This window comes from Sorghum bicolor, chromosome 10 (genome assembly GCF_000003195.3).
Source record: "Sorghum bicolor cultivar BTx623 chromosome 10, Sorghum_bicolor_NCBIv3, whole genome shotgun sequence".
Taxonomy (NCBI): Eukaryota; Viridiplantae; Streptophyta; class Magnoliopsida; order Poales; family Poaceae; genus Sorghum; species Sorghum bicolor.
The window spans coordinates 57,030,324-57,057,510 of record NC_012879.2 but is presented as its reverse complement, the minus strand read 5'-3'; the positions used below and the strand labels follow the sequence as shown (position 1 = coordinate 57,057,510).

The window sequence follows — 27,187 nt, the reverse complement described above, 5'->3', positions numbered from 1 at the left end:
GTTGTTTTTGTTTGAGTCTAAAATAGTGAACCGTTCTCTAGCATCCTGTGAAAATTGAAAATCCCATAAACATTGGGAATATGCGCCGAGAGATCGAAGTATCGAACCATGGCCTGGTACGGTGCTTCTCGTATCATGCATGGCCCCAACGCTCATGAATGACCAAATACAGCCACGTCAGCCAGTGCGACCAAACAAGTATACATTATTACGTTTTTAACTACAGTAATGAACTATATATCCGGAGGCATATCTACCTACAGGCTACAGCAAAGGGTATTCATTCCAGCAGGAGGACTATTCCTGTTTGGGCTGTGTAAACTGTTACCCTTTCATTTGAATAACATGAGACATGGCAATATATACTCTGTTTTTTTCTCTCGTAAAGAGGACAAGGTTACTTAAGTTTCCATGTCGACCAATCGCAAATCCATTTGGCAAGCGACAGCTTTGAAATACCAAGCTACTGCTTGACTAGTGGCACTAGATGAACTAAATGATCAAATGAGATCGAGGTCTTTTAATATCTCTTCTTCTATATATACAACTAAAAAGCACCAAATGTTATCATCTCCATAATTAATCCCTCCGCCTGTTCCTAATCACGTCCTCTCGGGGGAAAGAAAACAGACCACTGGCGGCCTCCGCACTGAGAAAAGTTCGGACAGCAAAAATTAATCGGCCCGCCGTTCGCAAGGCCGCGACCCCTATCCAGTTTCCAACATGCACATATGTGGGGGTTTATAATTGGTTACGATTGAAGGAGACATCTAGAATGGTGATGAGGTTTAGGTCCATGGCGCCCAGTACACAAGCCTACATGCAGGTTTGTTTGGTTTGTAAATGGATTGGACACAGATGAAGACAGTTGTTGAATGATTGGGTGTACGAAGAATTTTTTTTTCTATGGCTGCAAGTGGACCCTCAACATCTTGCTTTTATTATCTCACATTGTACCACAAGAGAAGCTCAAATGCATGGTCTCGTGCTTCGTTTTCGTTAGAAAACCAAACACACCGGAGTTGCAATAAAATGCAAAATAAATAAAAAAATATGGTTATTTGTATATCCTAATGGATAAACCCCGTATTCATGATAACACCTTGGAGATAGTCAACATAGGCACGCAGCCCTCTAATAATCAGGGCATAGTCTGATGGCACTTAGTGTTTGCAATTTGTATTAACACATTTTCAAGGTAGTCAACAAAAATAGTGTAAACCGGTGTTAATTCATATTCGAATTGGATACACATGTCAGGATATTATTATGGCATGAATATAATGCAAATCACGTAGTTATAACTATGTTACTACCTTGTATATATAGTAAGAATTAAGGTAATCACTTTGAAAAAAGAAAGATGTAGACCAATTATTCAAAAATGTGATGGGACACACATTGAGGATATTTCACTATATATTAGACATGGTATAGATCATGCAGTAGTACCTTCTGTATGGTCAACATTCAAAATATGAAACATTCGTGCTATACAAATAATAGGGCAGTACATGGGTAATATATTTTTGCATTAAAAATATAAGCACTTAGAGCTTTAATGAAAGCATAATGGGCTTAACATAAAATGAAAATTACTGATAACAAAGCACTCAGATGGTGGGTACCGGTGATCATCAGATGTTCTCCTCTCTCAATGATGATGACAGTAATGAATATGGCAACATTTACTGAATTTTGATTATTACAATAGTATATTGGACATACTGTTTCTTGTGCTGTGCTGTGCATCTCAGTGGATGCAGGCCATATGCATGCTTTGTGGTGCCGCCTTCAGCTCGATATATATTTCTGAATGAGTAAAACCAGGTGAATCCACCCTTCTGCTTCTGCTTCTGTTTCTGCTTCCGACTGCCGACAAGCCGGTGGCTGCCGCCGGCCGCGGGACTTGCGCGATCAGACCTGCTGTGAATGGGAAGCTAAATGCCAAAGACGAAACTGCCAAATGCGCGCCTGCGTTTCTCAAGGTAGAAGCTGAGAAAGAGACACCGTCGTCATTGGCAAGAGTCTAACAGTCCCATTCTGCTGTCAGTTATTTAGTAATATTTTTCTCTCACAACAAATCAGCGAACCATACTTACCATAGCTTATCAGTCAAACAATAGTGAACGCCTCGGTCCCGGCAGAGGACAGGACATGCCAAGCCGTTTACCACCACCACCACCCATGGCCCAACAACAACTACTGGTTCATTACACTCCATTATTTGGACGGCCGCGAGAGAGGAGGAAAAGACGCATCCAGCCATCTTCCCGGAATGTCTGTGCGCAGAGGTCGTCGCCGCCGGCAGCGGCGGCGGGTACGCTGTCCGCGCCGTGACGGTGGACAAAGGAGGGGCGCGCCTCCGCGCCGAGCTCGCGGCCGTCGCTGCCGGCGGCGGTGGCGGTGGCGTGCACGCGGCGTACGGCGACGACGTGCGGAACCTCGACGTGTATGCCAGGTGCGATTACAATCTGAAGCAACATCGTCAGACATATAGTACTGTGCTAGCTATTCACCTCCGATTTCCCCCTTCTAGTTCTTTAGCTTCTCGGCATCTGCATCTATTTGGTTGCAAAATTACTGACGGAGAGATGGTAGAGTACACACGTAGACTGTTTCTGCTAAGAGATTAAATTAATTGCCGTGATATCTCTAGTTTGCATGTTACCTTACAAAGAGTTGACATCCGATCCTCATCACCAAGTCATCAGTATGACAGTATCACTATCATATCAGTGACGGGAAAACTGTGGAGCGTGGAGACGTTCTTATAATAGCAGGCTCTAAGCCGACTAATTAAATATTAAGGTGGAGAAAAAAGAGGAAGAGAGTAGAAGTAGGCTATAACTTATAGTCGACTAAGACACAAGAACGGTCAGCAGATGGCTGTATTATTAGCCTTATTCTAAGATCTAAACTATGATAGGTGACTCGCTGCAGAGGAAACAGCCAAATAGGAGTACACTAGAACTGGTTGCAGGTGGAACGTCGATTCAATTGATTTTATGGGAGAAATATATGCGCTGCACGGTTTATCATCAGCCGCAGAAATGCCCATGCTTGTGTGGCGCCTGGTGAGGGCCTGAGGGGACTCTTCGTCTCTTCTCTCTTCCCATGAAAACAACAGCTATCAAGAGAGAATAATTGGTAGTGGTATAGAAAGCTTTGAAGAAAACGAACCCCCGATCATGGGCAAGAATCGCACAATAATCCAATAATTGGCCTCCTTGGCCGCATGGTACATGGAGATGGATATAGTGTGTGGGCTGCTGTCTTTTGTCTCTCCTTTCGCTAAGGTTTTCTCTCTCCTTCATTGGTCCAGCTTCCTTAGGCTTGATTGCGCCTGCAACTCTGCAAGTGATAAGGTGATCACGATACTCTCACATGGAGCGTGTCCCATTTGCAAAACTATCATGCTGAGAGAAGACAGGAAATCTCTACCCAGAACTCCAGATTCGCCACTGTTGTCAGACAAGATGTGGCTAGCAGCACTCTATTGGCGCACCCCTAGAACCCGATTTTTGCGCTGCGATATCCCCACCCACCGTTTTATTTTTAATAAACAGCAGCAAGAGCATTGCTGCATATTATTAAAAAAAAGAATTGATCCTTGTGTTGTGTGTACAACTTGCTCATGGCCTTTAAAAATCACTTATGGATTCCTTTCTCCATGGAGATTATTATCCTTCTCTGTTGGAAATATGGATAGTGTGTAATGATGCCACGATGGAGCAAGCCAAAATGTGTTTTCTGGGAGGTTGCCATGGAATTATTGATGGAACAAAGAAGAAATGATTTCGCTTTATTAGTCTATAGCTAGAAGCTCGCTTGTAATCTTTCTCGTTTTCTTTCTCTCTTTCTTTGTTTCTTAGTTTCACTTGTTTTGTACCATTATTTCCTTCTTTTTAATTAGTATGGGTGTTTTACCCCTCCTATTTGCCGAAAAAAGGAATTGATTCAATTTTAAGGTAAAACTACGTCTAAAGACTTAACAGCCACAAACCATACTACTAAGAAATACTATCAACTGGTTTGAAACAGCAGAAAAAAAAAACCGACCGAAAGAAGAAAAAAACAACCACAACAAAACCACTAACAAAAGAGGACTACCACACCTATGACAAGTTAATAACAACTACAAGTAGCTGATCACATGCACCACGTCATCAACTTAGAACAACCATCACCTCTGATAAGAAGCAACCCAGACTGAACTATTAAGAAACCAGAGAACGAGAACATCTCACGGCAACAAAGATGTAGGTTGAAAACCAACCAGCTGGATGGCCCACAACAAGAACAAAGACAAGCTGAAAGGGCCTATCCCTAGCCTACCCCACTCTCAAACGTGTTGCTGCCTTTTTTTTTTTTCTTGGTGTATCCATCTCAATCTCTAGGATTATGCCAGTATATGCTAGGACCAATAGTGACAGGGGGTTGTTGATGTGCCTGGCGTGCTTGCCAAGGTCGAAGAATTATTTTCCTGGTTTTCAAATGTATTTCGGGGTATTTTTTTTGGGAAACGAAGAATTATAATGATATGCTTTTAAATAGACGAATAGTAACACACTGTTTCTCCAAACTACGAAAATTATAATGATATTAATAAAAAAAAACTCAACTATTAGTAAACGCAAATAAAAGTCTGCTTTAGTTGACCCGTTTGTGCTCATCCCAGAAGTGCACCTCGCTTCTGACGTTGCATCGCGCATGGCATGGCATCGCATCGCATCCCCTTTTTGAGTGCCGTGACCGTGAGGCTTGAGCCGCGCGCGCCGTGCACGCTGGGCGGGCGACGCCGATGTGCGCTTCTTCTCCGCTTCCCGTGCCCGGAAAACCAACCAACCCCAGAGAGGGAGGGACACGCGCGCTCTGCAGGCAGACAAACCCGCACGCGAGCGCGAGCGCGAGATCCGCGATCCTTCCAGCCCGTCAACGACAAAAACAAAAGCGACCTTACAGTCGGAGCCTGCCATCGATCTCCTCTCCTCCTGCAGGCTGCAGCCACTCCACTCCACGGCAAGTCGCCAGTCGATCCACACGCTCCCTATTGATTAAAAAGCTTCCGCAGCGCTCGCCCTGCGGTGCAGTGTCTCAACGCATGCATGCCATGGCGTGGCCGTGGCCGCCGCCGCCGCCGCGGTCGACCGCGCACCGCCGCCTCCTCTTCCTCGTCCTCCTCCTCTCCCTCCTCGCCGCTACCCCGTGGCCCAGCGCCGCCGCCCAGGTCGCTGGGTACCGCGTCGTGTCGGTGGCCAGGGCCAGGGCGCGGGGGGGCCAGCTGTCCGCGCGGCTGGAGCTCGCCGGAGGCGCCGGCGGCAAGCCGGAGCTCGGCCCCGATGTCCAGAGGCTCAGCCTGACCGCGAGGCAAGTACGTTCTTTCCTGGATTATTTTGTGTTTGTGTGTGCTTCCATGCCATGTGTTGCTTATCCGATCTTCAGCTACTTTGGGGTAGCGAATGGAGATGCTCGTCTGGTCAGTTCTTGGGGTTGACAAAATCTGCAGCTTAGCTAGTGCGTCATGGCGTGATCCCTACAGAACTCCTGATTGGAAAAAATGGCTTTTGCTTAGCTCGGTCTCTTCCAGTCGGATAGAGATAGATAGTTACTTTAACGATCCATTATTGGGGATTCTTTTTATTTTTTGTTTACTTTAATGATCCATTAATTATTTGTGGTTAAAGCAACATGCATCTGTGGTCAGAAACAGGATAGGTCAATGGCTTCCCCTTTTTTTTCTTCGGAGATAAGAACTGATAGATGACTGGGTGATTACGACAACGTACCAAACAAGTCATTTCGTAGTTTATTTGCTCCACGAGCCACAAAACTAAATATCAAGGGCCAATTTAATGCCATCACATTCACACGTGTTTCAGCTTCGGATTGTAGATTCTAACCTACGATCACAAGGTGAAACAGACAAGTCCCCACCTCGGATTGCAACAAATTCACATTACAACAGTAAAAAAACAAATTCACATTGCTATATATATCTTCCCACCTTGTGAATTGTTGCATTCTGCAAGCTGCTTTTGACAATGTAGTAATCCCTCTTTCTGAAAGTTTCAACTTTTAGGGTTGTTTTAAGTCAAACTTTTAAAACTTTGACTAAATTTTTTTTTAAAAAAACGCTAAGTTTTATAGTATAAAATTAATATCGTTAGATTTATCATAGAATATATTTTCATAAGATACTCATTTTATATAGATATTGATATTTTTTTCTATAAAGTTAGTCAAATTTAAAAAAAGTTTGACTGACACTGAATCTAGGAGTTGAAGCTTTCGGATACAGACAGAATATAGGATATTACAAGATGATATTGAAAAAAGGGTCTTATTACAGTTCGGCGCAGTATTGCATTTGTGTAGTATTGAACTGATTAAGTTTTAAGTTTTTTTTTGTGAATTTGGTTAAGTTTTAAGTTGTGACAGAGCTGCTAGCAGCACCTTGCTAATATGTTTTGCTAAAAAAAAGCACATTGCTAATATTTGAATTTGAACGGTAAAGAAAGGGCAAAAAAAAAACAATCTGCAAAAAAGGAAAAAAAAAATCAAACCGCGATAACGATCACAGTGGGACTCGAACCCACAATCTCCCGCTCCGGAGGCGAGCGCCTTATCCATTAGGCCATGCGACCAGGACATTTATTTTCAAATTTTGAACATTTATTACTGTTATTTCCTAACATTTTATTGCCCAACCGCACCGGCGGCAGTCTTGAGACAGACAGCCGGCTGCACGTCCGCATCACCAACGCCGACCACCCACGATGGGAGGTCCCCCAGAGCGTCATCCCGCGCGAGGCGCCGCGGCAAATCACCCTGGAGTCGAGCACGGGCGCCGCCTCGCCGCACAGCCGCGTCCTCTCCGCGGCGACGTCCGACCTGACCTTCACCCTGCACGCCTCGCCGTTCCGCTTCACCGTGTCCCGGCGCTCCAGCGGCGACGTCCTCTTCGACACCTCCGCGGCGCTGGTGTTCAAGGACAGGTACCTGGAGCTGACCACGGCGCTGCCGGCGGACGTCCGGGCGTCGTCGCTGTACGGGCTGGGCGAGCACACCAAGCGCACGTTCCGGCTGCAGCGCAACGACACCTTCACGCTCTGGAACGCCGACATCCCGGCCAGCACCGTGGACGTCAACCTCTACGGCTCCCACCCGTTCTACCTCGACGTGCGCCACCCCGCCTCCGGCGGCGGCGCCGCGCATGGCGTGCTCCTGCTCAACAGCAACGGCATGGACGTCGAGTACGGCGGCTCCTACCTCACCTACAAGGTCATCGGCGGCGTGCTCGACTTCTACTTCTTTGCCGGACCCGCGCCGCTCGACGTCGTCGACCAGTACACCCAGCTCATCGGCCGCCCGGCCCCCATGCCGTACTGGTCTTTCGGTACGGCCAGCTGCCAACCAGTCGCTGTTGCTTTGCTTCCATGGATGTATTCACTCTGTTCTTGCAGCTGAGCTGATCGAGCATTTGCAATGGCGATCCGTTCCGTTCCGTTGCAGGGTTCCACCAGTGCAGGTACGGGTACAAGAACCTGGCTGACCTGGAGGGCGTGGTGGCCGGCTACGCCAAGGCCAGGATCCCGCTGGAGGTGATGTGGACGGACATCGACTACATGGACGCGTTCAAGGACTTCACGCTGGATCCGGTGAACTTCCCGGCCGTCCCCATGCGGCAGTTCGTCGACCGCCTTCACCGGAACGGCCAGAAGTACGTCGTCATCATAGACCCAGGTATCAACGACGATCTCCAATCAGAAATGGCGGTGCCCTTGCTGCATTCGCGACATGGCGATCGATGTGCTTTGCTGCCATTGCTGACGCCCATGCAGGGATCAACGTGAACCAGACGTACGGGACGTTCGTCCGAGGGATGCAGCAGGACGTGTTCCTGAAGCGGAACGGCACCAACTACCTGGGCAAGGTGTGGCCGGGGTACGTCTACTTCCCGGACTTCCTCAACCCGCGCGCCGCCGAGTTCTGGGCGCGCGAGATCGCGCTGTTCCGGCGGACGCTCCTCCCCGTCGACGGCCTGTGGATCGACATGAACGAGGTCTCCAACTTCGTCGACCCGGCGCCGCTCAACGCGCTGGACGACCCGCCGTACCGCATCAACAACTCCGGCGTGCGCCGCCCCATCAACAACAAGACCACGCCGGCGTCCGCGGTGCACTACGGCGGCGTGCGCGAGTACGACGCGCACAACCTCTACGGCTTCCTGGAGGCGCGCGCCACGCACGGCGCGCTGCTCGCCGACACCGGCCGCCGCCCCTTCGTCCTCAGCCGGTCCACGTTCGTGGGGTCCGGCCGGTACACCGCGCACTGGACCGGCGACAACGCCGCCACCTGGGACGACCTCCGGTACTCCATCAACACCATGCTCAGCTTCGGCCTCTTCGGCATCCCCATGGTCGGCGCTGACATCTGCGGCTTCGGCGGCAACACCACCGAGGAGCTCTGCAGCCGCTGGATCCAGGTATACAAAGCTTTGTATACACTCCAATCTACCAGCATGCCATGTCCATTGACACATATGAGCTGAGCTGAGCTTTCGTGTTTGTCTCGTGAAGCTTGGCGCGTTCTACCCGTTCGCGAGGGACCATTCGGCGATCGGCACGATCCGGCGGGAGCTGTACCTGTGGGAGGTGGTGGCGCGGTCGGCGAGGAAGGCGCTGGGCCTGCGGTACCGGCTGCTGCCGTACCTGTACACGCTGATGCACGAGGCGCACACGACGGGGGCCCCCATCGCGCGGCCGCTCTTCTTCTCCTACCCCAAGGACGCGGCGACGTACGACGTGGACCGGCAGTTCCTGCTGGGCCGCGGCGTGCTCGTGTCGCCGGTGCTGGAGCCGGGGGCCACCACCGTCGACGCCTACTTCCCGGCGGGGCGGTGGTTCAGCCTGTACGACTACACGCTCGCGGTCGCCTCGGCGACGGGCAAGCGCGTCACGCTCCCGGCGCCCGCGGACACGGTCAACGTGCACGTGGCCGGCGGCAACATCCTGCCGCTGCAGCTGCCGGCGCCGACGACGTCGCGGGCGCGGCGGACCGCGTTCCACCTCCTGGTCGCGCTCGGCGAGGACGGAGCCGCGTCCGGGGAGCTGTTCCTGGACGACGGCGAGTCGCCGGAGATGGCCGGTTCGCGCGGCAAGTGGAGCCTGGTGCGGTTCAGCTGCGCGGCGGGGCACGACGGGGTTACCGTGAGGTCGCACGTGGTGCGCGACGCCTACGGGCCGACCCGGAAGCTGGCCATCGGCAAGGTGATCTTCCTGGGACTGCACTCGCCGGCGGCGCCACAGAGGGAGTTCTCCGTGTATGTCAACGGCGTGAAGACGGCCAACTCGATCGGCGGCGCGTTAGGGTACCAGAGGAACGGAGCATTCGGCGCAGCTCAAGTGGAGGGGCTGTCGCTGGCCGTCGGCAAGGAGTTCGAGCTCAAGGTCGTCATGTTGTAGAAACATGCATGGCACTCGAGCTTGTTCTGAATAAAAACTGATCAAAAGTTTGAATTTAAATTGGAAATAAAAGAATGGTATCATAACTCGTGTCCTTTCACCTGAGACGTCACTAAACTTTAAGTTCACACCTCGAATCTGGACGAAGGACGCAGATATCGCGTCACCCGTCGCGCTAATCGCGAGCGCACAACCCCTTTTCCCATGCGCGATGCTCAACATGCAATCAGGCATGTCCGTTACTTTCCCTTTTTAGTCTGACACCTTTTCAGTGAGTATTAGTTTCACGCAAGGGTCGTCACTTTCTCTTTTCAGGCCTTATTTAGTTCCACGCGAAAAGTCACATGAATGCGTCGCATGGGATACAAACAGAAATACAAATATTATATTTAGAAACCACGAATTTATTAAGTCTAGCACATGTATTACTATAACAATAAGTATATAATTATAGATTAATTAGGTATTCCGTCTCGTAAAATCTAATTAATCTACGCAGTTGATTTTTTTATTTTATGTATACTAGTAAACAGGCCCGTGAGTTGCAATGGTAGAAAAAAATCTATCAAATATTTACAAAATATAAGGACCAGAATGATACATATTTATTTATTTATTTATTTATGTTTTGTTGTTTACGAAACATTCCAATTAATGTCAGAGCATATTTTTAAAAATTTTTCATAGCAAAAATATCAGATGCAACAAACAAAAATGCTACACACATATTTAATGCTGAACACATTCATGCTGGGTGCATCTCATGTTTCTGTTATGTACAGTTTTTAAAACGTGTTTTTGAAATCAATTAGAATGGTTTTGGAATTTCCCAGAATTTTCTAGCTATTCCCCCCTCCCTCTTCCCAGAGATATCTCTAGTAAATTTAAGGAGAAAAATTATTATCGTCTAGGAGGTAAAAAATAGTAAAATACCTTGAGCAAGCCCAAAGACAGCCAGCCCATCTAGTGACATTACGGGTCAGCCCAATTCCGTCACGCATTTTTTTCCTCTTCCCCTCGTTGCCTCTTCATGCCCCTGCGCTGCACACGTGACACGTCCAAGCGCACGGCCCAAGCCAACCCAACTCATCTAAACCTTAGCCCCCACTGCTCTTCCTTGGTCGGTCGGCACAACCACCTCCTCATCCTCTAATACACTCTCTCTTTCTCCCTCGCCGTCGGCCTCCTCCGCTTCCCGCCATGCGCCACTTCAGCGACAAACCATCAGAGAAGAGAGAGGACTCGCTCATCTCATCCGATGGAGGCCTCGCTCATGGGGATGATCTCCGCCATATCCTAGGTGCCCAAGGGCGCCGCCAAAAGCATGCTCGTCGTTGCCGACCCGCCCACGCAGGAGGAGATCGCCGAGGCCATGAAGACCTTCGCCCTGGGAGTAGAGTGAGCACCACCTTCCCCCTACCTCTCTCTCCTTGCATCGCCTAAGTCTCCGGGTTCAGGTGGAGTTCGAGTCTGATGCCCAGTATTCCTCATGTTTTTGACGCACACTCCTTGCCTCTTCCTCAGATCCGGCGAAGTAGAGCCAGGGTCGCCCATGTCCGACCAAGGCGCTCTGCTCCGCTAGCGCCCATCCACCGGCGAGCTCGATCTATAATTTGTATTGATTTTGTTTCAAAATAGTTGATTTGAAGAACCGTGGTCTCATGGAGGTAGCAATCAATTTATTAATTTGATTTGAGGAGAAAAGGTAGTCTGATTTGGATTCCTATTCTATCTCGATACGAGACGTCGGTCCAAGGCCAGAAAGTTAGTCGAGATCAAAATTTTGGCTGAAATTTTGTCCTTTTAGTATTAGGGATAGATTTAATACTCTGTATATGCGGCCAAATATTCGATAAATAGTATGTATACATGATGCCCAGCATGCAAGAAGCAAGTGAAATGTCACCAAAAAAGCGAAATATTTCAGTTGCGTCTACACTAGTGTGTTCTACATGACGAGATGAACAAAACTATATTCTAAAGAAATTTATTTTAGTAGCAAATTATGTGTATGAGAGGAGTTACCACATTGGCCTGTTTAGTTCCTGGGTTTTATAAAAAAAATTGGCATATTTTGGGTGTAAAGTTTTTTATCTTGGATTTTGGATTAGTTGTTTAGATGCTCAAAAACTTTTTGCATTCTGTAGCCATTTAAAGAGAGAGGTTCGCCACCCGAGATGTTTTTTTTGGCATGTTTCGGCACTCTTGCCTTCCAAATACAAAAACTTTACAAGCCTAACTTTTTGCAAGGTGTTTAGATTCATTTTGAAAAAAATAAGGCCTAAAACACAAAAACTTTTTTGTAAAACTCAGAAAGTTGTCATACATAAGTTTCGAGCAAAAATCAAAAGGATACATAGTATGCACAAGTTTTTTGGGTGGAGAGAAGCAAAAAAATATCAAAGGAGTTACTACCACGTAATACAACTTTGGGGGCAAATTATTAAAGTAAACATTTGCATAAGCTGCCAAACCGGGGGCAAGTAATTATAAAACTAGCTCAAATATTTTCCACCATGTAATACTATATTTAAATTATTGCAACAAACCTAAAAATAGAAGGTGTTGCGTAAGCTAGGGAGAAATTATTGTAACAAACCTAAAAACAGAAGTTGTTGCAAAAGGTGGGGGGGGGGGGGGGGTAAATTCTTTTGTGGCAACTTATGTGTGCAATGACGATCCTTTTGTGACAACTTATATATTATAATAGGTGAGACAACTAATATACCAAGACATTCAAACCTAAAAGGTGAAAATTGAAATAAAAAATAATATAAGGAAGACTAGAAACTAAAACTAAAAAACACTGAAAAAACGAATGAAAACCTTGAAATTTGTAACTTATACATTTTAGGTGAGGCAACTAATATACAAGATTTATAAAAGTATTCAAACCTTTTGGCTGAAAATTAAAATTTAAAAATAACAAAAAATACTGAAAAATAAAACTGAAAAAATGAAAAAAAAACTAGATTAAAAACTAAAAATAGGAACAAATTCTTTTGTGGCAACTTTTGCCTTCAATGGCTACTCTTTTGTAGCAACTTATACATTGTAGGTGAGATAACTAATATGCAATAGGAAAACATTTGAACCTAAAAATTACACTAACATCTGAAACTAAAAATATTAAAAAGATGATTGAAAATAAAGCTAAAACAATAAATAAGACACCATGAAAAAACTCCAAAGCAAACTTAAACTGAAAATACAATAAACTAGAATTGAAAGTGACAACAAATAAAGTTATTACATATAGTGTACATAAGTTGAGGGGCACAAAATATCAAAAGGAGTTACTATCATATAATAATACTATAGTTGTACAACTTGGGGAGCAAATTATTACAACAAACCTAAAAACATAAGGTGTTGCACAAGTTAGGGGCAAATTATTGCAACAAACCTAAAAATATAAGTCGTTGCACAAGGTAGGGTAAATTCTTTTGTAGAAACTTATGTGTGCAATGATGATCCTTTTATGACAACTTATATATTGTATGTGAGGCAACTAATATACAGAATTTAGGAAAGCACTCGAACCTAAAAGGATGACTGAAAACTAAAATAAAAAAATAGAAGGAAGACTGATAACTTAAACTAAAAACAGTAAAAAATAATAAAAATCTAAAATATAACTTATATATTATAGGTGAGGCAACCAATATGCAGGATTTAGGAAGATATTGAACTCTAAAGGGGTGGCTAGAAATTGAAATTAAAAAAAACTGAGGAAACTAAAAAACATTGAAAAACTAAAACTGAAAAAACTAGACTGAAAACTAAAATTGGGAGTAAATTCTTTTGTGTCAACTTATGTGTTCAATGACTACCTTTTGTAGCAACTTATACATTATAGGTGAGGCAACTAATATGCAAGATTTACGAAAATATTCGAACCTAAAAATGAGACAAAAATAACATTAAAAGAATGACTGAAATTGAAACTAAATAAAACAATGAAAAAATCCAAAAAATTAAAACTGAAAAAATAAACTAGAATTGAAAGTCACAACAAATAATGAAAACTAAAATTGATAAAGAAGTCGCTGCACGCTTAATACACAAGTTACTACACTTTTGCTAGTATATGTAATTTGTTGAAAAGTTAATATATAGGTTTCTCTTAATCCATAAATAGCTATTATATCTATAACATAAAATTGCTAGTACATACAAACTATTTTGAAGCACATGCGTCATTGTCTTATTTTATAGATCTCATTACAAGCCTGCGAAAAAAAACTAAAACTGATTTTTTTTTCAACTGAAATTGCGAATGACTAAAAAAGAAATTAACAACCAGAAAACAAAATAAATTAAGTTCTATATGTTGTAGCATTCGGTCTCACACCATTTGATTCCATTTCACAAAGAAGCTCAAAAGGTTCATCTAAGCATAACCTCTCTCCATGTGTGTACATACTCCTTAGCAGACATTGGGTGAAGGACCACAACTTTTCATGTTATCAAATAATCTCCTCGCATACATGACGTGATTCCCCTCGACTAAACACTTCAGCAAGAAATTGCACAAATGTCTGTCAACACCAAAGTTCTACCTCAGCATAAGTGAGAAGAGCACCCTCAAACATTTGCGACTCTACAAAAATACGGATGACTGCAGCATAAACTTGTAACAACGTCAATGACTGGCCCAAAATGCTGACAAATATAGGAACCAACTCAAACAACGCTGACCCAGCATTTCCACAAAAATCAACAATGCTCTGAATCAAGCACCGGACCACTCTGATTCATTGTGGCAAGTTTGCCTGCACAAGCAAACGAAACAGACTAACTGACTGAGGGCCCGTATAACCTCACACGCTCCCTGAAGCTTATATTTCTGCTAGTGTGATCAAGGGAAGCAAACGATGACTTCTATATTCACCATAAACAGAACTCTGACTTGGCTCTTCATTATCAGAGTTGTTCAACCAAGTAGCCTGAGAAGGCTCAAAGATAAAAAAACTTCATGCCGAGAAGACTTCAGTGCCGAGGACCTTCACGTCGAGAAGATATTGGAGGAGAAGGCATTGAGGATGAAGGCCTATGCACCAAGCAAAGCCAACAAACCATGTCAAAGAAGTGCATAAAGAAGGCAAAGCCCAGAGTTGAAGATATCCGCGAGAACAAGGCACTCAGAGGTAGTCGCCTCAGGACTTAGAACATTTATTTGTTAGAGTCATTCACGTGCTCTTTTCTCCATATCCTTTTTCCCACAGAGTTTTTGGGATGGAGTTTTTAATGAGGCGTGCATGCATGGTTCGTGAAGAGCAATCCTCGCAACCAAGATTCGAGGTGTATTGGGCCTCTTCTAGTATTAGCATCTACTAGGTCATGTAGTACCAGCCATAACCAAGTAGATGATGGGCTAACTGTTGGGACATGTCATATTCAAATGGGTCAAGTTCCCTAGAAGAGACCCAACTCAAGCCATTGGAGTGGCATGTAAAATCCACCCCCACTGGGGGTCGCTTGTAAAATTCCGTTGCCTATATAATGCCATGATCATGAGGGCAAGGGGGCTCTCTCTCCTCTCTCCTAACTCTTATAAAAAAAACCCTAACCACCTCCTTTCACTCTCCTCTCCCAAACCTGTTCGGGAACACTGTCCCAACAACATAAACAAGATGTTATCAGCTAACACTTTATTAACTTTATAATAGTATATTATCTTAATTTATCATGAGTACTTACAGTTTGTTTCCGATGATAACGTACGGTTATATTTGGTAGTAAGTAAAAAAGAATCCACCCGGCGCCTCTCAACGCGCTTGACGACGACTCAAACCCTCAGAAAGTGCGCCATGGTAGGACCACACCTGCATCCGCGAGTACGACGCCAAAAAAAAATCTATGGTTTCCTGGTGGCCCGCGCTGCTCACCGACACAGGTCGTCGGCCCTTCGTGCTGAGCGGGTTCGCGTTCAAGGGTCCGACCGGCAGGCTTGCACACCGCGCACTGGACTAGCGACGACGATGGCACGTGGGATGACCTCTGGCGGCAACGCTACCGGAAGATCTGCAACGGCGGTCCACTGGATCCATGTACAGGATGTGTGCGGAAATATAAGTTTAGCACCGTACTGTTACTTAATAGCTAACTAACACTTGATATATTGTAATATTGGAATACTATTCTTGATGAGGAGGATAATAGTGGAAGGTGCAATAATGCCCTACTAATCCAAAGTCTCGGCACTGGGGAGGGGATTCGGATTTTAGCAGGAATGCACCGGGGAGGGGATTCTAGCAGGAGGTGCCCTGAAAAATATAGCTCATGTTTAACTATAGCAATTAATGTCTAATCACAGACTAAATAGATTTAAAAATTCATCTGTAAAATACTTGCAAACTGTACAATTAGTTATTTTTTATTTATATTTAATGCTCTATGCATGTGTTGAAACATTTGATTTTTATACTTAGGGCCTGTTTAATTCGCACCTTGAAAAGTTATAGCTCATGTGTAATTATAGCAATTGATGTCTAATCATAGATTAAATAGGTTCAAAAAAATCGTCTCGCAAAATACTTGCAAACTGTGCAATTAGTTATTTTTTATTTATATTTAATATTTCATACATATGTCCAAACATTCGATGAGATGGGGTGAAACTTTTTTTGTGGGAACTAAACAAGGCCTTAAATACACAGATAGATTTCAGCAAAAAATGAATAAATGTCGTTTTTTCAATAAAACAAGTGGAGATGCACGTGTGGCATGTAAAAAATCTTTCATAAGAAAATGCCAATTAAATTCCTAAACCCATTTTTCTAAACTACAAAGTTATATTTTCATACGAAAAAATATTTTTCAAATGCAGACCTTTGTCATAAAGACTGATTTTTCTAATGCATAGAAGCAGCCTCAAACTCATATGCATAGACCTTAACCATAAAATCTTTTTTTTTTGTAATGCATAGAAGCATTCTCAAACTCTTATCACCATTAACCTAGTCACAAACTCATAAAAATTTTACATAATCATTTGTAATGTCATATGGAAGATTATTATTTCTAATTTCTACAAGCATAACGAATTGATTTTTTAATGTGTAGGAGCCGTCACAAACTCAAAACAATATTATTCTAGACCCAAAGTAATAAACAAATTACCATCACCTCTATCCCAACTGAAAAACAAGAATATTGATCTCAGCATATGTATTTTTTTTTTAACCGAGGAGCTTTATCTCCTCATTCCCATGCACAGTGCACGCGGAAATACAGCGGGTGCCACAGCATATGTATATATTCAGTTGATTTTACAAACTGATATGGCATCCATGGCGATCTCAGTTGATGCGTTGTTTATCTAGCGGCATAGCCTGGAATTGTAGCTATGATGGTCCATTGTCTAAATTTACTTTAACCACTATAAATTTAGAGATATTACCTGTATGATCGTGAAAAATGCCTCTTTCTTATATGACCTATTTTTTTTAACTTACCTGTATGGTCTCAAAACAAAATTATCCTTCTTCTATAGCCTCCCGTCCATTTTTGGTATTTGACGGTGTTAAGTCAAGGGCAAGATAACCATTTTACCTCTGGTGAAAAAATAAAATACAAAGTTTTATTTGTCTCTTTTACATATTACGAAAATAAGTTCACACATTGAGACTTGGCAAATCACTGCTTGATCAGGTCCAATCTTGTTCTTCAAATTGCTCTTCTGAAGCTGCAGCAGCCACGGGAGGAGATGGAGACTTTTTCTTTGATGCATATTTTTGAAAAAGAGAGGCAATATCACTACTCCTCTTCATATTTCAATGTTTGAAAGACAATAAAATATTATTTAAATTCATCATTCCAATACTGTAATGATATAGAGAAAAAATCATACTGTAAAATTAAAATTAAATAGTCTAATGTGAGGAAGAGTAAAATTGTTTTAAAATCATACTCATATATCATGGTTTTAAAATTGAATGGTTATTAATGAGGAAGAGTAAAATAGTTTTAAAAATGAATAGTTATTAATGAGCAAGAGTAAAATCTCGAATGACGGAAGGTTGAGCCTGCTTGGTTCACTACCAAAATTTGTCATATCAAAGATTTGACAAGCTAAAAGTTGAGCAAAAAATTGCCATAGATTTGGCAAGCCAAATGTGAAACTTTGATAAGTTTTGTTAACTAACCAAATACTAGCCAAAATCATGGCTTAGCATGCAAATTGTGGTTGCGAACCAATCAGGCCCACTAATATCAAACAATGTCAAATCAAACAACTATGAAAAAGGGATAGCTCCCCCAAAAAACTCGTTCTTTTATATTGTGATGATAAAGATAAAGATATAAAATAATGTAAAAAAACCCAAAAAATTCTACTTAAATAGATAGATTTCAGCCGAAAAAATGTAGGTTTCGTTTTTTATTAACTACACTAGAGATGCTTAAAACGTAGGTCTGTTTTATCAATAATTTTTATAGACAAATTATAGCTCAATAAAATATACAACTTTCTAGTTTTAAGTTTTTTTTTCAGTTAAGGTCATTGATGGTCAAAAGAAATAATATAAAGTTTCAGTAGCATATTAATCGTGTACTAGGGCTTATCATCTTAACAAAATCATATCTTTCTTGTATGTTGTCAGATAATAAAAATAATTTATATATGAAAATTATATCTATTAGTGAGATCTCCAAATTTTAGATTTAATTTTTGTCATTTAGGATCGTTAAATGCTAAAAAAGTAATATAAATTCTGAGCTGCATATTAAGCACGTACTGGAACTTGTCATATGAGAAAAATCATATTTATTTGTATAGTGTCAAATAAATATTGTAGTTTACAATGAGCTCTACAAAATCCTAATTTTAACTTTTATCATTTAAGCATATAATCGCAGACCGCTAACGAATTTTACTCAGCAAGAAAACGTTTGACGTCTGGACTCTAGACCACTACATGTTTCAGTGGCCCGACTACTCTACTGGGCTTTACGTGGACCCCGGATGTGGCCCAAATAAAACAAATCATTCTAACACTATTAGCCAAGCTAGCCTTAGGCTAATCTACTCATATTCACTAGTGTTTGACTGTTGGTAGTCCAGATCACCACAACTTGATAGCATTTTGACAAGCTCCTATGTCATCTTATATCTAAAAAAGGACCACAATTTCGTTCTTTCTTCGTGCAACAAAAAGAACTTAAAGCTTATTTTGTTTCTCTTGTTAAATCAAGCATGTCCGGACAAATCAACTCTCTCTCTCTCTCCATCCCGTCGTTTTCAATTAGTACAGTCCTATTCTCTCTAATGCCCAGAAGATACGCCCTATCATTTGTCTGACGGAGGCGGGCAAACCACCAGAAGATACGTAGAATTCTACACCTTCCAGAACCCAGAATGCATGGAAAAGGAGATTAGGAGAGATGATGACACATTAACCACGCGAACTGACCTGATGACTGGCCAACTGAACATTCCTGTTTCAGCATCTTAGTTCCCCAGCAACCACCTGTATCTCCCAATTCATATTATGCGTGGCAGCAGTAATAGAAAACAGTGTACTGATCGATCTCTGTAAACTATTGTTTGGAATGATTAGAAGGACAAGGACTGTTGGAGAAACTATACACGCAAGCCAGCCAATGCATGATCAGTCGAGTTTTTAGTACTGACCGGACGGCAGTGCCTCTTACTAATTAGCAGGCTAATCTGAAAGGTAATTAACTATTTGGTCTGTCAGTTGGTAGCAGCCTTACGTATGAACAGAAACTGTCGCTGTGGTCGATCTCTGTGCTGCGCAGCACTGATTAACAGAAGAGCTAACTTGCTAATTGGTGTGCGTAGGTAGCTAGGTCGTAGATGCAGGTGGTTGGGGGAGAAGAATTAAGAATCGAGTCAGGGAAAGCCCTAGCGTAAGAAAGTAATTTTAGGTCTAGCTAAAACCAAAACATTTTTAAATTAAAATTTAAGTTTATAGAAAAATAATATCCAAACAGGAAAACATATATAGTAACGAACTAATAATACTTATTTAGTATGATAAATATTAAAATATATTTTATATAGATTTGGTCTTGACATAATTTTTCTAGATTTTTTTTTGATGGCTAGCATCTCTATCTGTTTCTCACTTACAGGGCACTCACAGGTAGGACCCGCACGCCATGCACTCCATCACCATGGCCGTGCTCTCTGGTACTGGGTTGTGGGTTCCATGATGCTTTGCTTGTCACTTCGTCAGTGGTGAGATCATATATATACACAGACCATAGGAATAGCTAGCAAAATTCGCAACAGCAAACCACAGACCATGCCATGCACGAACTGTTCCCATGTGTGCACCGTACTGGAACTATATCAAAAGCTAGTACTCGTAGTTCATTCTTCAGATACAAGTACAGGCTCAACCACACATGATCGAGTTCCTCCGTTTAGTTTGGAAAATCTAGCTCTGAACCATTAATACGCTGTTAGGAGGTCACAAGTCTATCCCATCAAAGTCCACAGAAAGTACAAGCTTGGAATTTTCACACGCATCCATGAATGATTAGTCGTACTACTATATACCTAGCTTGCATATCCATAGGGTCAAATGGACGCATATCAACTTGGCATCAGGGAATGAAAAATATTGCTAGTTTATGGCAGATTAGCTGGCCAGCTTGTGTACTTGTTGCAGATTTATCATGCATTATATTATATTGAGAGACACATGTTGTTTATATGTATATATAAAGTTTGTGTTTTCTTGACGGTTTCCTGCTGTGCCAGTAATCACAGCCTGTTGAAGATTTACTGGTAATTTTTTTTGATGAAAAAGATTTAGTGGTAATTGATAAATATGTTAGTAAACAGTTATCTATCTAAGGTCAAGGGATCATATATATCATATATGTATATCAAGAGAGCAGATACGTGTGAACTCAAATCCCTTTCGCAGTGTATATTTAAAGAACGAGAGAACAACCACCTATGAATTTGTTTGTCTTTCCTTTTGTCCACTTGGAGAGAAATCTTCAAATTATTAAGCCATGCCAGCATATGTGTACATGTTTTGGCGATTTTGTGATCCAGTTGACTGAATATATAACTTCAACTTGTTCTTCTGAAGTTCTCTGCAAATTCAGGTTATAAAGGGAACACACCTCGAAAAATATGAGAGCTAGTTAGAAACTTTATCTCAAGTGCGCCAAATTGTTCTACAATAAATCTACAAAATAAACTTCAAATCCGTAACTGGAAATAAAACAAACTTTGTCCATTTTTTATATTATATACATCAGACACCATGATGAAAATAAAAAAAGGGGTGCTATAGCTAATTGACAACAGGATAAACCTCCCTCAGAAGGGACGGAACCTGATATAGTATATATATAGCACAATAATAGACATATCGACCTGTGTCTAGAGCAAGCTGCATACATACACATAACGGAATAATAGACAAAGGACCATATGAATAAGATTCTTGTTTTGTCATCACGCGCTGTTTTTTTTTTCTTCTTCTAATTTCTCCATAGTACACAAATAATATATTTACATCTGTCGTCATTGATGGCATAATAAGGCATATAACATATATATATCTCTTCTCATTTCTCCTTCTTTTTGACGAATGTGTACTGAGATGGTACTAGTACTACTATATGTATATATATACCTACTACAGCTACATGCAATACCACACAGAAGGCACACACACCCAAGCCCTCTTTAGCATTCATCTATATATATATCCCTCCTTTTGTTGTCGAGGAATTCCGATCCGTATCACCCTCCATGGCAATAATCATCTTCCTATAGAATCAATTAATTGAAAGAATTCCACATCTGTGTGAATCCACTCTCAGCTAAGTACTCAAACCCATCCTGAGAAAAATTGCTTTGAGGCGCCTCCCTCTTGACGTTGCCTGCTTCGAACCTGCTGAACTGGCTCATGAGAACATCCTTGATTATTGACTTCCCCATGTGTTGCTCCGGATCAGCCATGGTGGCGGCAGACGACAGCGGAGCGTTTATCGATGACGATAGCTGAGAGGGGTTACTGGAGAAGCAGGGCACTTGCTCATAACCCTCTAGGTTTTGCACTGATGAGCCAGGCTGATCAAAGGAAATATTGTAGTTGTTGTCAATGAGGGGAGGCAATGAAGTTGTGGCAGCATCAATATTGAAGCTGCTGCTACTCTCTGTGGGTGGCTTTGCAACTGTTGCCCTACTCTTGTAGAAAACTCTACACAAGACCCAGTCCTCCTGTGAATTATTATATATGAAAAAAATCAGATGAGGATTAGGCCAATATAGATAATAATAAGTAAATGGGTACATGTATCCTATACATTGTGAAGAAGTCATGATAAGTATTTATTTGTTTTTAAGGAAGAGTATGTATGTGTGCAGTGTGTGTGTGATATACTGTTATATATAAAATGAATGGAAATAGATGGGAGATATCAATGCCTAGAGAAAACCTGCTGTGCATGACAGTGACAAGTCATTGAGTAGTAAAGAAAGTCACAAGTACAAAAAAAAAGTAAAGCTCTTAATTAGCATTAATACAATACTATGACCATCAGTTCTTTTAACAGTAAACAATGTAGCGATTGAAGTGTGATATCTTAATCCAAAACCATGTATACGTCTTTACTTTAATTTATTTATTCTCCAACACACAATTGAACTGGTAACACTAAGAACTAAGTAATTTGTCAACTTGACTGTAAATTTGCGCTTGTGCCTTTCTCGCTCTCTTGAATAGGCGAGAGGATACATGTGTGTAGAATGAGCTGGCATTCCATGTGATTATGCAAATGCAAACATGAATGAAGAAAAAGTGTCTGCATATATATAGTACAAGCTTCGTCCTCAAGTGTCATGAACAAATTATGTATGTACTTTTTTAGTTCACACAGATATATTGTACTCCTCAAAATCTTTGATATATACTTCTCATATGATCACCATTTTTTGGAGAATGAAAATTGCGGATGCTCTTGATGATTTCATCACAACCATAGTTTATCCATAGGAAAACCGATGGGGCCAACTCCATTGTTTTTCATTACCCCCTAATAAATCATTTTCCTACTTTGTATATGTGTTATATATTGCTCATTGGCTAGAATATATATGATGTATTTTTTTATATCCATCAGATGGGAAAATTGTGAATAAAATTATGCAATAAACTATCACGTCCAACTAAAAAAAAGGACACACTATAGTGAAATCAAGTCGTTGTATTACCTTGAAAGGTAATTTCATGGGATCACCTTGCCCTTCCATGCGAAATTCATGCATAACCCACTCGGTCTTCTTCCCCTTTGGGGCTCTACCTTGATAAAACACAAGAGTTTTGCGCATACCAACAAGTAACCCTTTCCGGCTTATTGGACGGTCTTTCCCCGTGGCCTTCCAATATCCTGAATCAGTTGCTCTGTTTGTACGCTGGCCGGTGGCATACTTTCTATCTCTAAGGCTGTAGAAATACCACTCTTTTCCACCAATGCACGCGATTTCTGAATTTGAGGGGAAAATCAGTTAGTTAATAAACTAGCAAACGAGGTTAATGATAGTTAATATATAGCACTGCTGTGTAAATCATTTTCACATTTGGTTATTAGATGTAAACATAAAGACACGTACAATCAAACACAATTAATCATTGATCTTATAGACTAAAAAACTGTGCTAAACCAGAGCCCAACATGTATTTGTTATTAGTGTAATAATGGGGAGAAATGGATAAAAGAAGAGTTATTAGGAAGAAAAAACAATATGTTCTTTATCAATTGATTATCTTAATCTATTTTGACAAGGTTTTTTGCCGCAGTATTCTACTGGTAGCAAAGTGAGAGGCCTTCTTTTGGTGTTTGTCCCCATCCATTTGGCTGTTAATTCCCTTTAAGGATGAGGCAAAGCGAGAGAATATTTGATAGCATGGCAGGAACAGGGACAAATGAGGATAGAAGGCCAAGATGGGGCCAAACAAACTCTAGGCAGTGAGAATATCCTTCTGTTATATGGGGCAAAGGAAGGCGACAAGGAGGCAGACAAGACGTGTGAATTTAGCTCTCAGTAGATTTTGTAGATGCATATATAGCTTAAACACAGCTAGCTAGAGTACCGATCCAGCTGAACTTTTCTTTTTTAAAAACAGAATACATGCAAGGATTTGAGAGAGAGTTCTTGCAAACTGTCTCTCCTCAACTATTGTTGCACACATAAATATATATTTGCATCGAGATGGTCTGACTATGGTTTTGTTTATGCCTTTAGATCATCAAAGACTTTTCAAAAGAAGGGAGCTGTGTGACTGTGTCCCATAAATATAGCAGCTTATAAATGCTCCAAAAAAAGAAAACCGATGGCATGGGCACACCCCAAAAAGAGGGTGAAAAAGAAAGGGATAAGCGACGATTGAAGGAAAGAAAAGTAAGGGATTCTTGAGGTATGGGATGAGTAGTGCATAGTTGCATCTATCTGTTGCAAGTTGATCGGTGAAAGTTGCAGGAGGAGGATGTCATGGTCGCTTCACTTATGGCTCGGAGTGGGACAGTTTCAACTAGCATGCAGTACACTACTTGTGGTTATTCATGCATCTTAGATTTTCGGTGGCGCGCAATTAATCGAATCGAAGTACATATATAGCTAGGTGTATGTATACTTTTTGTGCCATTTGAAGGAGAAACATGCAGAGATGCAGGCGAAAGGAACAAAGAGAATTTCCTTGGAATAGATGACTACTAGTAGCTAGCTAATAATGGAGAGAAGGTATGGCTGGGTTTATTTTAAGATCTTATACATATTCTTGTAGATCGATGAGAGCCAACAGCAGGACATGGGCATGCATGATTGGCAACCCTTGTTACAAACAGATGTGATCAGCAAGCGTATCTTGGATGATATATTTGTGGTGTAGACTTGTATATATGTCGGAACGGATCACAGATCGTACGACTGCTATCTCTCTCATTAAAAATTTTGATTAGCACAAAAGGATTATTTGAGAGAGATCAATCATTGGTCACCAGGAACACATAACATAATAACAAATCAGAGCCCAAAGGGAAGAATAGTGTTCTCACAGAGGGGAAAAGGGAAAACACCCAAAAGGAAGGAAGAAGAAGAAGAATAATTCGCAGCGCAATTAAAGACTTGACAAAGGCAAAAACTCGATCGATCTTCCCCCAGAAATTAATATAAGGACAGGCAGGCATATGTACGTACAAAATGATGCAGGAACAAGGTGTAGTTGTAGGTCGTCTTGCTTGATTACATACCGGGAAGGTCCCAGGGCTCGCACTTGTTGAGATCGACGTCGACCATGGCGGGGCAGCCGTAGATGCTCACCACCAGCGGGCCTCCGCCGACTCCGGCGCCGCCGGCGAGCTTCTTGGCGAGGTAGTCGAGCACGAGCTCGTCGTCCCGCGGGTGGAACCTGAACCCCGGCGGCAGCCTGGCCTCCACCATGCTCAGCGAGTTGATGGCCATCGCGTCGTCGTCGCGCGCGGCAAGCAGCGCGCGCGCGCACACACACAGCTCGATCGATCGATCGATCTCAAGAAGCACTCCCCTCCCGCGCCCGCGCTAGGTGCTATCCCTGCGGCCGGCCGGGCAGCTGCAGGCCTGGATGGATAGATATGGAGCTGCTTCTGCAAGATGGATCGATTCTACCACTAATTAACTTGTGTGTATCATACAAGAGAAATTAAGAAGAGCTGGAGAGCGGCGAGAGGCGGGCGTTATATAACAGCAGCAGCCGCCCTGCTGGTCAACTTCTGTGGATGCCCTGCTGCTGCTGCTAGAGAGAGAGAGAGATAGAGAGAGAGGAAGAGGGGAGAGAAAGGGAGAGGAGAGAGACTTTTCTTGGGTAGTGTGCCGAAGCCAGGTGGCAAGCTGTGTTAGGCGGCACTACCGGAAAACAGGCCTTTGCCGAGAGCCTCAGTGTTTGCCGAGAGCAAAAGCGCGGGCTCTCGGCAAAGGTAATGTTTGCCGAGCGCTACTCTCGGCAAAGACAGGCCGTCGGCAAAATCTTGATTGGCCGTGGGCCAGAACGTCGGCAAATAAAACCTCTCGGCGAACTTGGACGGTTTGCCGAGAGCAACTCTCGGCCAACAAAGGCCGACGGCAAACAGCGACTTTGCCGTGAGCCGCGCTCTCGGCGAACATGTACTCTCGGCAAAGATCCTGCCGCCGTAACTTGGGCTGACGGTGTGACGTGTTTGCCGAGAGCCCCTCCGTTAAGGCTCTCGGCAAACTGCTTTGCCGAGCGCCACGCTCGGCAAACGTGTTGCCGAGTGCCTCCTCTCGGCAAAATTGCTGTGCATATGTGTTCCTCTTCTCCTTTGCTCTCTCAAATTATTTGTTTTAATATGCTCCAAAGTTTTTTATCTCTACACATGCTATCTGTTGTACTCAAACTTTGTGTTCCTCTCTCTAATTATTTGACAAACTTTGTGCAAACATAGACTAACTAAACTCAGAATATTTCATGTAACTCAAACTTCATTCTTGGCGTGCAGAAAAGAGAGGAAGAGAAGGAAGGATTGTCATTTCATGTAGTAGAGCTATTTGAACCGTCATTTCATGTAACTCAAATTTCACCGGTAGCCTAAAGACAAGAGAGGAACAAGAAGACATCGTCATTTCATGCAGTAGAGGTATGTAAACCGTCATTTCATGCAGCTGAAACTTCACTGGTGGCGGTGCAGCCAGCCTTGCACGGGGAGAGGAAGAAGGGGAAGGCACACTGACAGACTTCAGACTCACTGTCCGATGCTACACCACAAACAACAACGTCCATACTCCCAACTCCGTCGCATAACCGCATGCATCGTCGTTTGACTCCACCGCCAGCACCCAGCGGCAGCTAGCCAGCAGTGGTCTGGTCGATCTTGATCACCTTCTTGGAGCCGTGTACTTTCGAGACGCAGTTCTGCAGCGAGCAGTAGAGCTCCTTGGCCGCTGCCGATGTGGTGAAGTTGATGAACGCGTACCCAAAGTTGGCCTCCTTCCTGTACACCATCACCATTCATGAATTTCATCACAATCAAAATACCAATGATCGGCTTCAAAAGTGCAACATTATTAGAGCGGAGAAGCTGGATCCAGCAAAAGAGAATTCTAACATTATGGGTGTCATTTCATGTAGTAGAGCTATGTAAACCGTCCTTTCATGTAGTAGAGCTATGTGAACCGTCATTTCATGTAACTCAAACTTCATTGGTGGCGTTCAGACAAGAGAGGAAGAGAAGGGAGGATTGTCATTTCATGTAGTAGAGCTATTTGAACCGTCATTTCATGTAACTCAAACTTCATTGGTGGCGTGCAGACAAGAGAGGAAGACAAGAAGACATCGTCATTTCATGTAGTAGAGGTATGTAAACCGTCATTTCATGCAGCTGAAACTTCACTGGTGGCGTGCAGACAAGAGAGGAAAAGAAGGATGGATTGTCATTTCATGTAGTAGAGCTATATAAACTGTCATTTCATGTAGTAGAGCTATGTAAACTGTCCCCCAGCCTACCCCTCCTCCTCGCCTGCCGGTGAAGCCAGCCTTGCACGGGGAGACACTAGGTTCTTTGTTTCCTTTGCATGTTCTTGACAAGGCCGTCTTAGAGGGGAGGGCAACAGGTGCGACGGCCGGGGGTCCATTCTACTGAGGGGCCCATAAATATATGTCTATATATAGTATTTATAATATATATTTGGAATACTGAAATGGAACTTTATCATGATCGCCGATCAATTCAGA

At 42.9% G+C, this 27,187-nt stretch overlaps 2 protein-coding genes and 1 non-coding gene across 3 annotated transcripts; 1 reads left to right on the top strand and 2 right to left on the bottom strand.

Moving 5' to 3' along the window:
• Nucleotides 797-9,567, top strand: LOC8061607 (probable alpha-glucosidase Os06g0675700). The gene is made up of 6 exons (XM_021449919.1): nucleotides 797-826; nucleotides 2,148-2,461; nucleotides 6,726-7,399; nucleotides 7,516-7,746; nucleotides 7,845-8,488; nucleotides 8,583-9,567. The coding sequence occupies exons 1-6, from the start codon at nucleotides 797-799 to the stop codon at nucleotides 9,465-9,467; spliced, it is 2,778 nt and encodes a 925-aa protein (XP_021305594.1). The 3' UTR covers nucleotides 9,468-9,567.
• Nucleotides 6,575-6,647, bottom strand: TRNAR-CCG. Its single transcript has one exon. It is a non-coding gene; the product is annotated as a tRNA-Arg (tRNA).
• LOC8083201 (NAC domain-containing protein 21/22) lies at nucleotides 20,840-25,248 on the bottom strand. The gene is made up of 3 exons (XM_002437395.2): nucleotides 24,714-25,248; nucleotides 22,678-22,949; nucleotides 20,840-21,684 (listed from the first exon to the last, which is right to left on the bottom strand). Exons 1-3 carry the CDS (start codon nucleotides 24,922-24,924, stop codon nucleotides 21,244-21,246), a joined length of 924 nt encoding a protein of 307 aa, XP_002437440.1. The 5' UTR covers nucleotides 24,925-25,248; the 3' UTR covers nucleotides 20,840-21,243.